Raw genomic sequence first — 14,580 nt, forward strand, 5'->3', positions numbered from 1 at the left:
TACTGCAAATTAACTAACTGATAAGGTAAAGGCTGCTGAAACCAAGGCTGTCTAAGAAACACATACGAGAAAATATGGGGTAATTCCTCTGTTTTGCCTAGAATCAACAAGAGTATTTGTATATTTTAAGTATTTAATTGCCCAGACGGGGTGGACCTCTGTTTTTGTCTTTCAGATAATCAAAGAAAACTAATGCCAGCTGCACAGCATTCAACGTACCTTGATTTACTGGCACAGTAAAAAATTATGTTGTGTGTTCTATGTTCTGTCTTGTTGTGTTTTTTTTTTGTGTGGCCAGAATTGTTGTGTTTAATATTTTCATGAGATGGTCTGATTTGATATCAAGCGGAAATGTTGGATTGAGATGCTGATACTTGTTTTGTTCAATTTAGAATACAAAGTGTTTGGTTACATCAGAAAATGTGATATACTAAAGTCTAATACATTTTCTTCAGTAAGAGAAAGAAACTACATTGGCCAAATCTTTTAATTGAGAATTGTTGTTAAAATTTGCATACTGACAGTCTTTGGAAGCGAGGACATGAAAAGTTAACCCACTCCCCATATTGTACAAGGGATCCTTCTGGCTACCTCAGACTTTTAGCCAGAGGGCTGGGGATGGTGGAAAGCTATTGGACTAGAAGTTATATTAAGTGAACTTCTCAAAGTGGGTGTGCTTGTCCTGGCTTGTTCTTCCAAAGTTCTGTAATAAGGTTATTTTAGTGAAAGGGTATATGTGGCACACATTGAATGATAATACTTCTGTACTGTATAACAGTACTGTTTATGTGTTCATGGTATGAAGAAGGTGTATAATTGAAGAGTAAAAGTTTCCTTTGTAGGTTAAATGAAGAAAAAAAAAAAGCCAAGTAGAGAATGGCTAACATGCGCTGGCCCCAGTCAAGGACACCGCTTGGCTGCCTACCAAGAGAAGGGGGGGGGCGGGGGGAAATGGTTGCTACAGTTACACGAGATTGGTGTGCAGCGGCCAGCCCACTCTCCTCCTTGGGACCTTTTGTAAATATTCAGACTGAGTCCAGAGGCACCTTAAAGACTAACAGTTTTATTTGGGGATAAGCTTTCATTGGTAAAAAAAACCCACTTCAGATCCATGCATCTGAATAGCACCTGATCCATGCATCTGAATAAGTGGGTTTTTTACCATGAAAGCTTATACCCAAATAAACCTGTTGGTCTTTAAGGTGCCACCAGACTCCTCGTTGATTTGTGGATACAGACTAACACAGCTCCCCTCTGGTACTTGGTACCAAGGTTGGAGTGGTTGCAATCACTTTGAAGAACAGGATTAGAGTTCAAAATGACCTTGACAAATTGGCGAATTTGAAATCAACAAAATTAAATTCAATAAAGATAAGTACAAAGAACTATACTTAGGAAGGAAAAATCAAATGCACATTTAAAAATGAGGTATACCTGACTAGGCAGTGATACTGCAGAAGATGATCTGGAGGACATAGTGGATTACAAATTGAATGAGTCAATAATGTGATGCAGTTGCAAAAAAAGGTGTATTGAATTTAAGACAAGACAGGAGGTACTCAGTCAGTTCTGCTCAGCTTTGGTGGGGCCTCAACTGGAGTCCTTTGTCCAGTTTTGAGAACCACATTGTAAAAAGATATGGACAAATTAGAGAGTCTAAAGGAGAGCAACAAAAATAAGAAGTTTAGAAAACATGACCTGTAAAGAATATTGACAAATGGGCATATTTAATCTTGAGAAGAGAAGGCTGGGAGGTGACATAACAGTCTCCAAATGTGTTAAAAAGTTGTTGTTGTTCTTCGAGTGATTGCTCCTATGTGTAAGGGGACTGTTGCCCCCTTACTAACATTCAGTGGGGGTGTTTTGGCTGCTAGCTCCCAGCACTAAAAGGGGAGGGATCGATGGCAAATCAGGACCCTGAGACTGACAGTCCCCAGGAACAATGGCAAGAGGCCAATGCTCCAGGTCAGCCTGATTGACAGGGCAGGCCGGCTAATCAGGGAGACAGAAGGCCAGTGTGGGTCCCGTCCTCCGTGTGTGAGCAGGAATGTGCCGGAGTCAGACAGAGTGGGGCCGAGCTAAGGAGGAAGCAGGGGCCCAAGCTGAGCTGGAGAACAGAGCCAGGCCAGATCCAGAGGGGCCAGAGCTGCAGCCAGAGAGCCAGAGGCACAGCCCAGAGAGAGCAGATCCTGTGCTAGGAGCAGAGCTGCAGCCAGAGAGCCAGAGGCACAGCGCAGAGAGAGAGCAGATCCTGTGCTGGGAGCGGAGCTAGAGCCAGAGGCACATCCCAGGGAGAGCAGTTCCTGTGCTGGGAGCAGAGCTGCAGCCAGAGAGCCAGAGTGTGGTGAGCAACTGGGGCCAGCCAAGGGGGGGAACCTTGGTAAAAGGGCCCAGCGCAGAAAGACACTCCAGCCAAGGGTCCATGCAGGCCAGGCTGGGAGGGGGACCTTAACCTGCCGGGGGGCTGGCACTGGAAAGAAGGATCCCACCACCCAAAGCCCGGAGGTGTGTGGTCACCACCATTTCAAGTGTCCCACCCGCAGCATTCCTGCAGCACAGCCAGGGCCTGAGAAGGAGGCCTGGGGCCTACAAGGAACAGACTGCAAAGTGCTTTGATGTCCAGAGACATTGTTTGTAATGTTCCCTGCCACAGAGCAGGGTGATGTGTTTCCTGTAACTGCTCCCATTTATTCTTATTCTTTTCTTTAAATTGATTGTTAAGTAAACAACTTGTATTTGCTTTAAATTGTATGGAATAATCAGTGGGTCAGGAGGTGCCCAGTGCAGAGAGGGTACCCGGAGTGGGGACACCTTAGCCCCTGTCCTAGGTGGCCACAGCAGGGTTGGGGTTGAGCCCCAGGAATCCTGGGCCCAGTCTTGTTGGGGCTACGAGAACTCTGCCAAACAGGAGAGTCCTCAAGGGCAGGGAGGCCTCTGGGTAAAGGAAGTGGGAGCGAGGACTCAGATCCTTTCGCTAGCCCACTTCACCGGGTACACAGAAGCCAGGAAAGTTCCCCACAATAGCGGGACCATTCCCCCGCTTACATAATTGGCGTCACGAACAGGATCCTATCCACAGGGTCCACCCCATTGGTTTACTGGTTGAGTTCTAGTAGCACTGTCCAGGCCTGGTTGAGCACTCTACCATGGCTGGAATTGAAGAACTACGAACCCAGTTTGCTGAACTTCAGCGCAGATTATCAGACCAAGCGGAGGCATTACAACAAGCTAGAACTGAACAGAGAGAAGCCTTATCGCTGGCCAAGGCAGTAATAGACCAACAGGCAGCAGAAGCTAAGAAACCCGCTACTATTTATGTCCCACGGGAGCGGAAGGTCACAGAGTTTGGTGGCTTCCCGACAAGACCAGGAGACATTACGGTAGAAGAGTGGGTCAAGTCTGTGAAGGCAGCTCTGCGTGTGCTAAGAGTACCTGTAGAAGACCATGTAGACTTCATAGAGGAACATCTCAAGGGCCAGGCCAAGGCCACAGTAAAGTTCATGGCAGTGGCAGACAAGAAAGATGTGGAAAAGGTATTTGAACTCCTCCTAGAAGTGTATGGAGACAAGGTGCCTATTGGAACCCGACTAAAGGAGTTCTTTGAGAGAAAGCAGGAGCCTGGTGAAACTATCCGGGCATATGCATATGACCTCCAGGAGAGAATGAGTAAAGTGGAGCGGCGAGACCCTCAACGAGTTCCAGACCCAGATACAGTTCTGAAAGAGCAGCTGGTGTTGGGGCTTCGTGATGACTCCCTCAGACGTGAAATGAAAAGGAGGTTTAAGGAAGAGCCCAGTAAGAAGTTCTATGAACTCATGCAGGCTGCCATTATGTGGTCAGAAGAAGAGGAAGTTCCTGTGGCAGAGACAGCCAAGAGTAACCCCTGTACACGAAGTGGGGGCCTAGTGAATGCAGCTGCTGGGGAAAAGGCCCTGCCCCAAACACAGCTAACATTGGAAAGCTTAAGTGAAGCTGTCCAAAAACTGGCGGTCCAACAGGGGGAGATGCTGAAAGTAATGACTGAGGTGATGAAAGAGAAAAACCCCACCAATATGCCAAGACATCCAAGGGCCCCAGGACCCCGAAGAAGAGCCCCACTGAAGGATGAGCTGGGAAGATACATTTGTTACACTTGTGACAGGCCAGGACATACTAGCCGAGAATGTTCACTGAGAAGGAGAACAGAGTCCCAGGCACTCGAAACCAATGGGGCACCAGGAGCGAGTGGTCCATCTAGAGTAGAAGGCCAAGCAGTGGCAGAAGGATTCCTAGGCCTGTCCTTGGTGGAAAATCCCTCTGCATACAGTGAGAGGAACGTGGTCAGTGCCAGCATATCTAGCGACTTCTGTAAGCGAGCATTTGGAGACTGTCTAACTGCTGAAGTATATATAGCAGGGGTGAAGACCAGATGTTTGGTAGATACTGGCTCCGAAGTCACCACCATTACAGAGTCGCATTTTAAAAAATATTTGAAGGACAAGGACCTGACCATGCACAGCACACGGTTTGTACGTCTAACAGCTGTTAATGGACTGGCAATCCCAGTGGCGGGGTGCCTTGAAGCAGACATAGAGTATATGGGCCAAACGCTGCCAGGAAAATGCATCTTCATCCTGAAAGACAAAGCGTCAAAAGGGAGCCATATGGGAGAAGAAGTTCCAGGGATTCTAGGAATGAACATCATCAGTGAGCTGAAGGAGCTACTCTTACCAGGAGAAGGAACCAGGAGGATGAACTGTCACGAGCACTATACGAAGAATGCTGTGCGGAGTAGAGTATTGGCTCGAGCGGAGAGGCAGAGTCATTCCCTGGGCCCCAGGAGGCATATTGGAAATGTTAAAGTGGGCAGAAAACAGAAGACCATTATTCCTCCGTGGAAAGGGAAGATCCTTGATGAACACCGCTGTGTACCAGAAAATGAGCTGCAGATGATGAGGGAGAAGGGAGGACGAGTTACCTTTCTTCCAGAAAGATGTGATGGGAGACTGCCAGTTCCTGTTCACGTGGCACGCCAAGGGCTGATTCCTGCACATGTGGCTAACATAAGGGCGTTGCCAGAGAAACATCAAGAAATCTTTTCTAAGGATGAGGTGACCAATTATGATGACCAAGTCAAAGGTCACCATGACAGGCTGAAGATAGCCTGTGAAGTTGCTCTCAATACAACTAAAGACACTGCCCAAAGTAGGAAAAGGACTTATGATCGCAAGTCCAGTGGGGCTCTCATCAGGCCCGGTGACCGTGTACTAGTTCGTAACCATAGACACCGGGGGCGTAATAAAATACAGGACAAGTGGGAGTCAAAGCCCCACATTGTAGTTGCTCACACCAATCCCGAGCTACCAGTTTACACCATTCGGCCTGAACGAGGAGGTCCTGAGAGAGTAGTACACAGGGACCAGTTGAAACATTGCACTCTTAGTCCAGACAGGGACCATAGGAGGCGTAGATCAGTACACTCTGAGGAGGCTGAAACCAGTTGGGAAATGGTTCTAGTCCCACAAACCAAATACAGAGGGGGACAGAGTGGGGCAAACCCAAACCCTAACGAGAATGGCCAGATCCCTCAAACTGACCCAGTATTACCCGAGGATAGGGAAACAGAAAATATGGGTAACGAACCACCAGTTTTAAGGAGGTCCCAGAGGGCTAATAAAGGTGTACTTCCTGTTAGACTTAGAGATACTTATTTTATTGGTTCTATGTAGTGTGTTGATGAATATTGTTATGTATAGTATTAAGAAGTAGATGTGGAGTGTTAACTATGTTAAATGTTCTTTTCGTAATTGTTAATGGGTTTTTAATATAATATGATGTGGATATATGTTGTTGTTATGGGGCCTGGATGTACCGGTGTAACTATTGTGGCTGTGGCAGAATTTTAGCAGGGGGGAATGTAAGGGGACTGTTGCCCCCTTACTAACATTCAGTGGGGGTGTTTTGGCTGCTAGCTCCCAGCACTAAAAGGGGAGGGATCGATGGCAAATCAGGACCCTGAGACTGACAGTCCCCAGGAACAATGGCAAGAGGCCAATGCTCCAGGTCAGCCTGATTGACAGGGCAGGCCGGCTAATCAGGGAGACAGAAGGCCAGTGTGGGTCCCGTCCTCCGTGTGTGAGCAGGAATGTGCCGGAGTCAGACAGAGTGGGGCCGAGCTAAGGAGGAAGCAGGGGCCCAAGCTGAGCTGGAGAACAGAGCCAGGCCAGATCCAGAGGGGCCAGAGCTGCAGCCAGAGAGCCAGAGGCACAGCCCAGAGAGAGCAGATCCTGTGCTGGGAGCAGAGCTGCAGCCAGAGAGCCAGAGGCACAGCACAGAGAGAGCAGATCCTGTGCTGGGAGCGGAGCTGGAGCCAGAGGCACATCCCAGGGAGAGCAGATCCTGTGCTGGGAGCAGAGCTGCAGCCAGAGAGCCAGAGTGTGGTGAGCAACTGGGGCCAGCCAAGGGGGGGAACCTTGGTAAAAGGGCCCAGCGCAGAAAGACACTCCAGCCAAGGGTCCATGCAGGCCAGGCTGGGAGGGGGACCTTAACCTGCCGGGGGGCTGGCACTGGAAAGAAGGATCCCACCACCCAAAGCCCGGAGGTGTGTGGTCACCACCATTTCAAGTGTCCCACCCGCAGCATTCCTGCAGCACAGCCAGGGCCTGAGAAGGAGGCCTGGGGCCTACAAGGAACAGACTGCAAAGTGCTTTGATGTCCAGAGACATTGTTTGTAATGTTCCCTGCCACAGAGCAGGGTGATGTGTTTCCCTGTAACCGTTCCCATTTATTCTTATTCTTTTCTTTAAATTGATTGTTAAGTAAACAACTTGTATTTGCTTTAAATTGTATGGAATAATCAGTGGGTCAGGGAGGTGCCCAGTGCAGAGAGGGTACCCCGGAGTGGGGACACCTTAGCCCCTGTCCTAGGTGGCCACAGCAGGGTTGGGGGTTGAGCCCCCCAGGAATCCTGGGCCCAGTCTTGTTGGGGCTACGAGAACTCTGCCAAACAGGAGAGTCCTCAAGGGCAGGGAGGCCTCTGGGTAAAGGAAGTGGGAGCGAGGACTCAGATCCTTTCGCTAGCCCACTTCACCGGGGTACACAGAAGCCAGGAAAGTTCCCCACAATAGCGGGACCATTCCCCCGCTTACATATGCATTCCAGTTAGGTGTGCGCGCCGCGCGTGCACGGCTCTTCGGAAGATTTTTACCCTAGCAACTCCGGCGGGCCAGCTGGGCGCCCCCTGGAGTGGCGCCGCTATAGCGCAGGATATATACCCCAGCCGGCCCGTCCGCTCCTCAGTTCCTTCTTGCCGGCTCAAACTCCGCAGGGACAGAGCGCCCCGGATCGGGATCGCTCCAGTGTAACCTGGGCAGCACTGGCACACCATATTGCTACACCTGTCGGTAGCAACCCTCTTGGCACAGACCCCATGACGCGGAATCACGACGACCTTCACCACCCGGTCTTGTAATCCCGGCACCTCACAGCAGGACTCCTGCGTGGCTACACCGATCCGAGTTACATTGTTCGGCCTCGGTTCTGCGAGATTCTCCGGGGTGGTAGACAATCGTCCATTCGGTTCAAGTATCTGGCCGAGTGAAAGCGTTTCTCATGCTGCTCCGAAACGCGCAATGTTTCTCCCGCCGAGATCCCGCTCCATTCCGTCTGGTTCCTCAGGGCGTGGAGCGTTTATACACCCCCCCCCAGTGGGGCCCCGCCATAACCTGGCTCTTCAGTCTGGTTCTACCCAGTTTTATGACTGCCCTATTCGAGCCAATGTCAACATGCTCTTTGATATACCTGTCCTGCAAGGCAGTTTTCCTGTAGCCTTTCCTGCGGCCAGATGAGTCTCCGAGCTTCAGACTCTCACAATAGGCCCACGGTATACTGTGTTCCTCAAGGACAAGGGCAGTTATTACCACGTCCGACCTGCCTCCCTACGGAGGTGTCGGCCTTTTATATCTACCAGGATATCTTCCTTCCGGTCTTCTTTCCGAAGCCACTCTCTTTGCAAGGAGAGCAACAATTGCCCTCCTTTGACATCCGTAGGGCGTCTGCAATCTATATCTAGCGGACAGAGCCCTCTCGTAACGCCCCCAAAACCTTCATCGTACCGGCATACCGGACGAAGGGCATACCTGTCTCCTCCTAGAGGCTTTCATCTTCAATGATGTTGTGCATACGCACCTCCTGTGTTTTGGCCCATGTTCCATAGCGCCACCTTACTGCACATTCCACCAGGGCTCAGGCTTCTCTGCTGCCTTCCTGGCTCACATACCCTTCCAGGGGATGTGTCGAGCTACTACCTGGTCCTCTATCCAGACCATTGCCTCTTTGGTCCAACAGTCCAGAGCTGATGCAGCCTTTGGCTTGGCAGTTTGCATTCTGCGACATCTACCTCCGACCCCACCGCCTAGGTAAGGCTTGGGAATCACCTAACTGGAATGCATAGGAGCAATCACTCGAAGAAGAAAAGACGGTTACTCACCTGTAGTAACTGTTGTTCTTCGAGGTGTGTTGCTCCTATCCATTCCAGACCCACCCTCCTTCCCCACTGTCGGAGTAGCCGGCAAGAAGGAACTGAGGAGCGGACGGGCCGGCTGGGGTATATATCCTGCGCTATAGCGGCGCCACTCCAGGGGGCGCCCAGCTGGCCCGCCGGAGTTGCTAGGGTAAAAATCTTCCGAAGAGCCGTGCACGCGCGGCGCGCACACCTAACTGGAATGGATAGGAGCAACACACCTCGAAGAACAACAGTTACTACAGGTGAGTAACCGTCTTTTATAAAGAGGGAGACAATCAATTGTTCTCCATGGCCACTGAGGGTAGAATAAGAAATGTTTGGCTTAGTTTGCAGCAAGAGAGATTTAGGTTTGATATTAGAAAGTTTTTCCTAACTATAAAGATAGATAAGGCACTGGACCTGTTACCTAGGGAGACTGTTATCCCCTTCATTGTGAACTTTTAAGAATAAGTTAAACAAACAATTGTTGGGGATGGTGTAGCTATACTTAATTGTGCCTTAGTGCAAGGGAGTGGACTAGATGACCTGTTGAGATCCCTTCCAGTCCTACATTTCTTAAAACACTAAATTGGGGGAAAGGAGAGGAAGAAAAAAGTAATATAGAAGAGAGATACAACCAAAAAGACAGCTGCTTCCCTCATGATAGTATTAAACTAACTGGGGTGCTTTCATGTTTGATATCAAGATGTCTCAAACCTGACTATATGTTGATAGGTCTCTCTTTCTGAATAATACATTACTGGACAGCAAGCTTCTCATGGTTTTTTGAATGAGGGTTTTACGGTCATCTGGCTCCTGCTACAATGGAAAGCTATGGAAAACGAGCACCTGTTGAAACTGATATTTGTGAATAACATTTCAAGAGGTGAACAAAGTTATTCAGTTGGAAACTTTGTCTTTCCCTTTTCAGATCTTGATTTTTCAGAACTCACTGTGTGGAAAGACGTAAGTATAATTTACTAAAATGAGACTGTACTCAGTAAGTCAAAAGTAAATGGATACCTAACCCAGGCAGGAGAGAGAAGTCTGATGACTCCAGTATATAACGGATGAAGTCAACAACTCATTGCATTGAGAGGCAGATTAAACTCTTGCACATCTTGTTGAGTGGAGCTGACTATGTCTTTCATGAGTTCCCCAACAAAGTGAAACTAGATTGTGCAAGGCAGAGCAGAAACATTTCTCAGTCACACTTCAAAAAGAGACTGGGTCCCACATATTGCTTGTCTGAAGATGTCTCAGAACTTTATGTTTGATTTTCAGAAGGCTGCCCCATCTCAGCATGCCATTTAGGAAAGCAACAGCCTGTAAATAATCAAGTGAGATTGACAGTGACCATTGGGCTTGCATTGAAAAGGTGTTTGTAGGATTAGGGAAAGGCTTAAATTTAACCGAACAAACAAAACGGAGAGGGTGGGGGGGCGGAATACCCTTCTTCGGATTCGTAAGGAGGTGTTTTTAACTGAAAAGACCTACTTGGTGGAAGTTGTCACAGTGGATGACATTCATCCAAATAGTATTGTTGTATCATGGTCTGTTTGTTTTTCCCCTTCAGAGAGAGAGGGTTTTTTGGCTGTCCAACCTCAAGTTATTTCCCTGGTTGTTCTGTCTTAGCTTATTTCCCTAAACACATGCAACACTTTTCTTTTTTAAACTGGAGACAGTGACAAGAAGTTGGGATGAGATCATGAGAAAATGTTCCCAAGACTGTGAAATTAGTCATGTCATAGAAAATTGTGACAAAAGGCTATTCTTAATGAGGATTATGCTGAGCCAGTAGACAATATAATAACTTATCTATTGCAGGTGTTCATAAATTTCACTAATCATCTCAATTAACTAAGTAAATTGTAGAGATTTAGGAAAACTGAGATTATATTTTTATTGTGATAACACCTAGGACAGAACCTCATTGTGTTAATTAGTGTATAAACACACAGCAACAAAAAAAGTCTGAAAGAGCCTCAAACAGTTTACAAGCCAAAAGATGCAGTAGGTTTGGTAACATTAAAACATTTGAAAAGAAGCTTGAAGGTTTTCAAAAAGACACAAAGAGGAGAGACCTAAAGATTGCAGTAGATTGTCCTTGAGCAGATATGTTGGAAACTCTAGTAATTTATGAGGCAAGCCTGATAATTAACATGGAGTATGCTCACAGGCATCTTTTTGAAGTTGCTGCATGTTCATAGGAATGTGGTCTTGGTTCATAAATTTTACAAACGTTATCCACCCTGTGTTGCATGAACAGACTTAATAAAAACCTGTTTGAGAAGTCATGTTTGTCAATTTTTCTCTCATTTTAAGGTCCATAGACTTTGGATTTTGGTTCCCCAATATATTGACCTAACTAGTAGTGACTGGGAATAAGTCACTGAATTTCAGGAATTAAAATCAATAACTTGAAGAAACTTAAGTTCAAAATCTTGTGTGTCACAATCAAACTGAAACAGATCAAAGATGAACTCCTGAAAAGCAAATAGACCAGTGAGAAATGTCCTCACCACTTGGGTAAAAGCTTGTGTTTTTTCTGCTTTCACAATATGTTTAATTTTTTTATTGTTGCATATCAATAGTGTGTGCAGGTGGAGGAGGCTGCAAACCACAAATTGTTTTTATGGATGAAGTATTTGCCATTTTGTTGCCCTGTGAGGATAATTTATTTTTAAATAAACTATGGTGTTGCAATTTCACCACTGGCCAAAGTGGCAAATGTGCATACCCGTGCTCTCCCCTTCTCCCCCAGACAGTTACAAGTGTGGTTCCTCTTATAAATTTTGGCATGCCTTTATAAACTCAGTCTGTTCCTCCATTGCCCCATGTTTTGAAGCCGTTTAGCTCTGGTTTGACTACCAAGACTGTTGTTCAAAAGTGATAAGCTACTGACAAAACCATTTCATGTATCTATTTAAAAATGCCAAACTGTGATTCAAGGGCTGAACAAAATTCAAAAGAAATTCAGCAGTAGAAGGATCTATTAACACCAGCCCCACAACTAATTTCTAAATAAAATACTTGGGATTTTTGATGCTCATGTTCAAAAGGTCCATCTTGACTGTTGAGATTATTTTCATGGAAAAATATTGTGCAAAATCATGCTCAACAAATTCTCTCTCAATTTGTGATTGATTGAGAACCTGATTTATGTATTGCTTTTTTATTATTTGCTCTCTTAATTTATACATACAGAATGCTGGTGATGTCTAATGTACCTTTTCCTTGACTGAGAATGCAGATGAATATTTCCTTCCAAATTTGTTGCTAATAATACTTTCTAGAATGGTTGGGAAGGGGCACCAGGAGATCTACAGATGCTCCTCATCCCAATGGATGGGAGTGGAAAGTACCACCTCAATTATGAACTCTGTTTTGGCATTTCAGAGCCTGAATCCCCAGTGGAAATATTAAGGTAATAATTGGAGATATACCAATCTCCTAGAACTGGAAAGGACCTTGAAAGGTCATCAAGTCCAGCCCCCTGCCTTCACTAGCAGGACCAATTTTTTGCCCCAGATCCCTAAGTGGCCTCCTCAAGGATTGAACTCACAACTTTGGGTTTAGTAGGCCAATGCTCAAACCCCTGAGCTATCCCTCCCCCCAGGTTTCCCAGTTGGCAGTGTAACCTGCTGCTGGCATGACTGGTCTGGCTATAGTTCTTTGTTGTTGTTTTTCTTGGCATTAGCCCAGGGAAGAGCTAGTGATAGGGCAACAGTAGCAACAGTACTTATATTTATAGCAGGTGGCATGCAAATAAATACTATGAAAATGATTTAAAAGTTCCATATTGACATGAAATGCACAAATGGCTCCTTTGCCATAATTGTCTTGGGGAAAAAAAGAACATGCACTTTCAAAGAGTGATGATCTTGTGGTTAAGGCACAAAACTGGGACTCAAAATTCCTATGCCTGGCTCTACTGTAGATTTCTGGGAGAAGACTTAATTTCTGTGTGCCAAATTATTGTCTGCTGTAAATCAGTGCAGCTTGACTGAATACAGCAAAAGCTACCCTGGTTTTATACCACCTGAGAATCTAGCCTTCTGTATCTTCACCTACACATTGGGAAGAGTAACATTTCCTTGTCTCCACAGGATTAATTCATTAACTTTTGTCAGATTCTCAGATATCACACTGATGAACACAATGGGAACACAAATTCAAAACACCCACCTCACTATGTTGCTGTATGCATTTAAAAAAGAATAACTGAAAATGTTGATCCACAAATCTGTGCCCTTTGTTCTATTTCAGTTTTCCTATGATGATTGACTGCAAGTATAGGGCGACATACAGACTACAGAACTGGAGTTTTAAATAAATGGCTTTTTATAGAAGATGGTGATAATTAACCCTGGCCTGGATTCAGCAAAGAGCTTAAGCATTTGCTTAAGCCCTTGTCTTTGACTTCAGTAGGAGTGAATTGATTAAATGTGGTGCATGAGCTTAACAGTAGTTACACTAACAATGAAAGGTTCAGGACTGTAGATTTTGGAATTGAGTAAGATTAGTTCAACTTCCAGAGAAGCAAAGCAGTCCCTCTGTTTGGAATTCCATGTTGTCCGTCCGTCCGTCCTCTTCTGTCATTAAATATTCTCAGCTAATCTGTCTGCTATATGTTCCCCTTCCACGAAGCCCCTTTCATACATCTCCTTAAAATTAAAATTCACTGATTGCTATTAAAAACTCACTGTTGGCTTACAGTTACTACATGTTTACCAATGGATATCTCCTGTTCCAATTATAGGGGAAACTTTGGTATCTCAGACACTACTGTGTGGTAACGTATAAATGGTTTTAATTATTTCAGCTTTAAATATTTGTGAGTTTTTCAGTTTGATTTTACAGTGTTATTTGAGACAACACATTTCTACAGTCCCTATAAATAGTATAGACTTCATGTCAATGAGTATGTTCAGCTATGATCCACAAATGTGTGTGTTTGTATGTGGAGGGAGAGAGCAAGAATGAAGGCTGTTCTATGGTGATTAAATAAATTTGATGTTTCTATGAGGAGTTCCTGCCTCATTTGGATCTCATTGTTTCTCAGTGTCCATGAAGCCCTGTGTATAATTACATAGTTGTCATCTTGGGTGCCTTGTTGATCTTCTCTTTTTGCGTGCAGGTGGGGTTTAGTGGCATCTCACTGCTTGCTTCTGGCTCCTTATTACAATTCTCTTTCCTAAAACAGATATTTTGGCTTTACTGTGGGAATGGGGTATGCTTTGTCAGGTCAAGAAGAGGGATCAATATGCCTCAGCTTCAGAATTCAGATTTTTTTTTAAAGGTGGCTGTTTTAGTGTCCAGCAAAACTACAATCCCAACCATGATTTCCAAACTTGTCTGCTCAAATGAAGTAATAGGACAATTGTGTGATTTCAGAGAAAGTAGCAGTGGGTTGATGGGCTCCTCTGACAAATCTTTCCATCTACACTGTTGCATCTACAATGTTGATCTTCCTCCAATGTATGTGTGTTGCTTCTTGCATCTATTAATCTCCTTACTCTGCCTTTCCTTACATGATTGATTCATGTGTTTTTCATTTTAATTAGTTTGAACCCGTCATCCCCATGCTGAACTCAATGACAAACTCAATGAGGGTAGGAACATGCCTTCTGTCTATACCTGTTCCTTCACATTGACTTTTCTTCTTAGTGTCATTTCCTTCTTCAGCCCTGAAAACTCCGAGAAGAGCCCAGTCCATTTAATGTTTCTTTCTCCCTCTAGTGAGCAGCCAGCAGACCCTGCACTGCACTTGTGCACTCCGTTTCCAGCTGGCACGAACATCTCCACTGCGGTTGCCATGGTATCCCTGGTTGGAAGATCAGCAAGGGCTTTGTCAGCCACACCAAATGCATCATGTTTCTAAGTGGCTATTTTTATAAGAGGCAATGAGCCCATTATCTCTTATGCTATAGATACTGGACCTTTGCAAACTACTTTGGTCTAGTGGGTTAAACATGGGAATAGAAGATGGTTACTCCTGGATTCTAATGCAGCCTCTTCCATAGAATCACTTTGTGGTCTAGGTGACTCACTAATAAATGGAAAGGAAACTGTATGAATGGACTGTGGGGTAACAC

General features: G+C 45.6%; 1 protein-coding gene across 6 annotated transcripts in view; it reads left to right on the top strand.

The window, feature by feature from the left end:
- The window catches only part of LOC120392921 (netrin receptor DCC-like), a 60,557-nt gene that overhangs the window by 28,704 nt on the left and 17,273 nt on the right, over positions 1 to 14,580 (top strand). For 2 of the 6 annotated variants that reach the window (XR_005591828.1, XR_005591825.1), the window contains 3 exons: positions 9,414 to 9,448; positions 10,808 to 11,011; positions 12,752 to 13,475. The exons of 1 other annotated variant lie outside the window; for it this stretch is intronic. Coding sequence is in view for 3 of the 5 variants with exons in the window: in XM_039517574.1 (XP_039373508.1) it covers positions 9,414 to 9,448; positions 9,767 to 9,796 (65 nt within the window). In the remaining 2 variants the exon portion in view is untranslated. Of the gene's footprint in view, positions 1 to 9,413; positions 9,449 to 9,766; positions 10,440 to 10,807; positions 11,012 to 12,751; positions 13,476 to 14,580 lie in introns of those variants that run through there. 3 more of the 6 variants (XM_039517577.1, XM_039517574.1, XM_039517580.1) reach the window with 3 other exon arrangements.

This window comes from Mauremys reevesii, unplaced genomic scaffold (assembly GCF_016161935.1).
Source record: "Mauremys reevesii isolate NIE-2019 unplaced genomic scaffold, ASM1616193v1 Contig124, whole genome shotgun sequence".
Lineage (NCBI taxonomy): Eukaryota > Metazoa > Chordata > Testudines > Geoemydidae > Mauremys > Mauremys reevesii.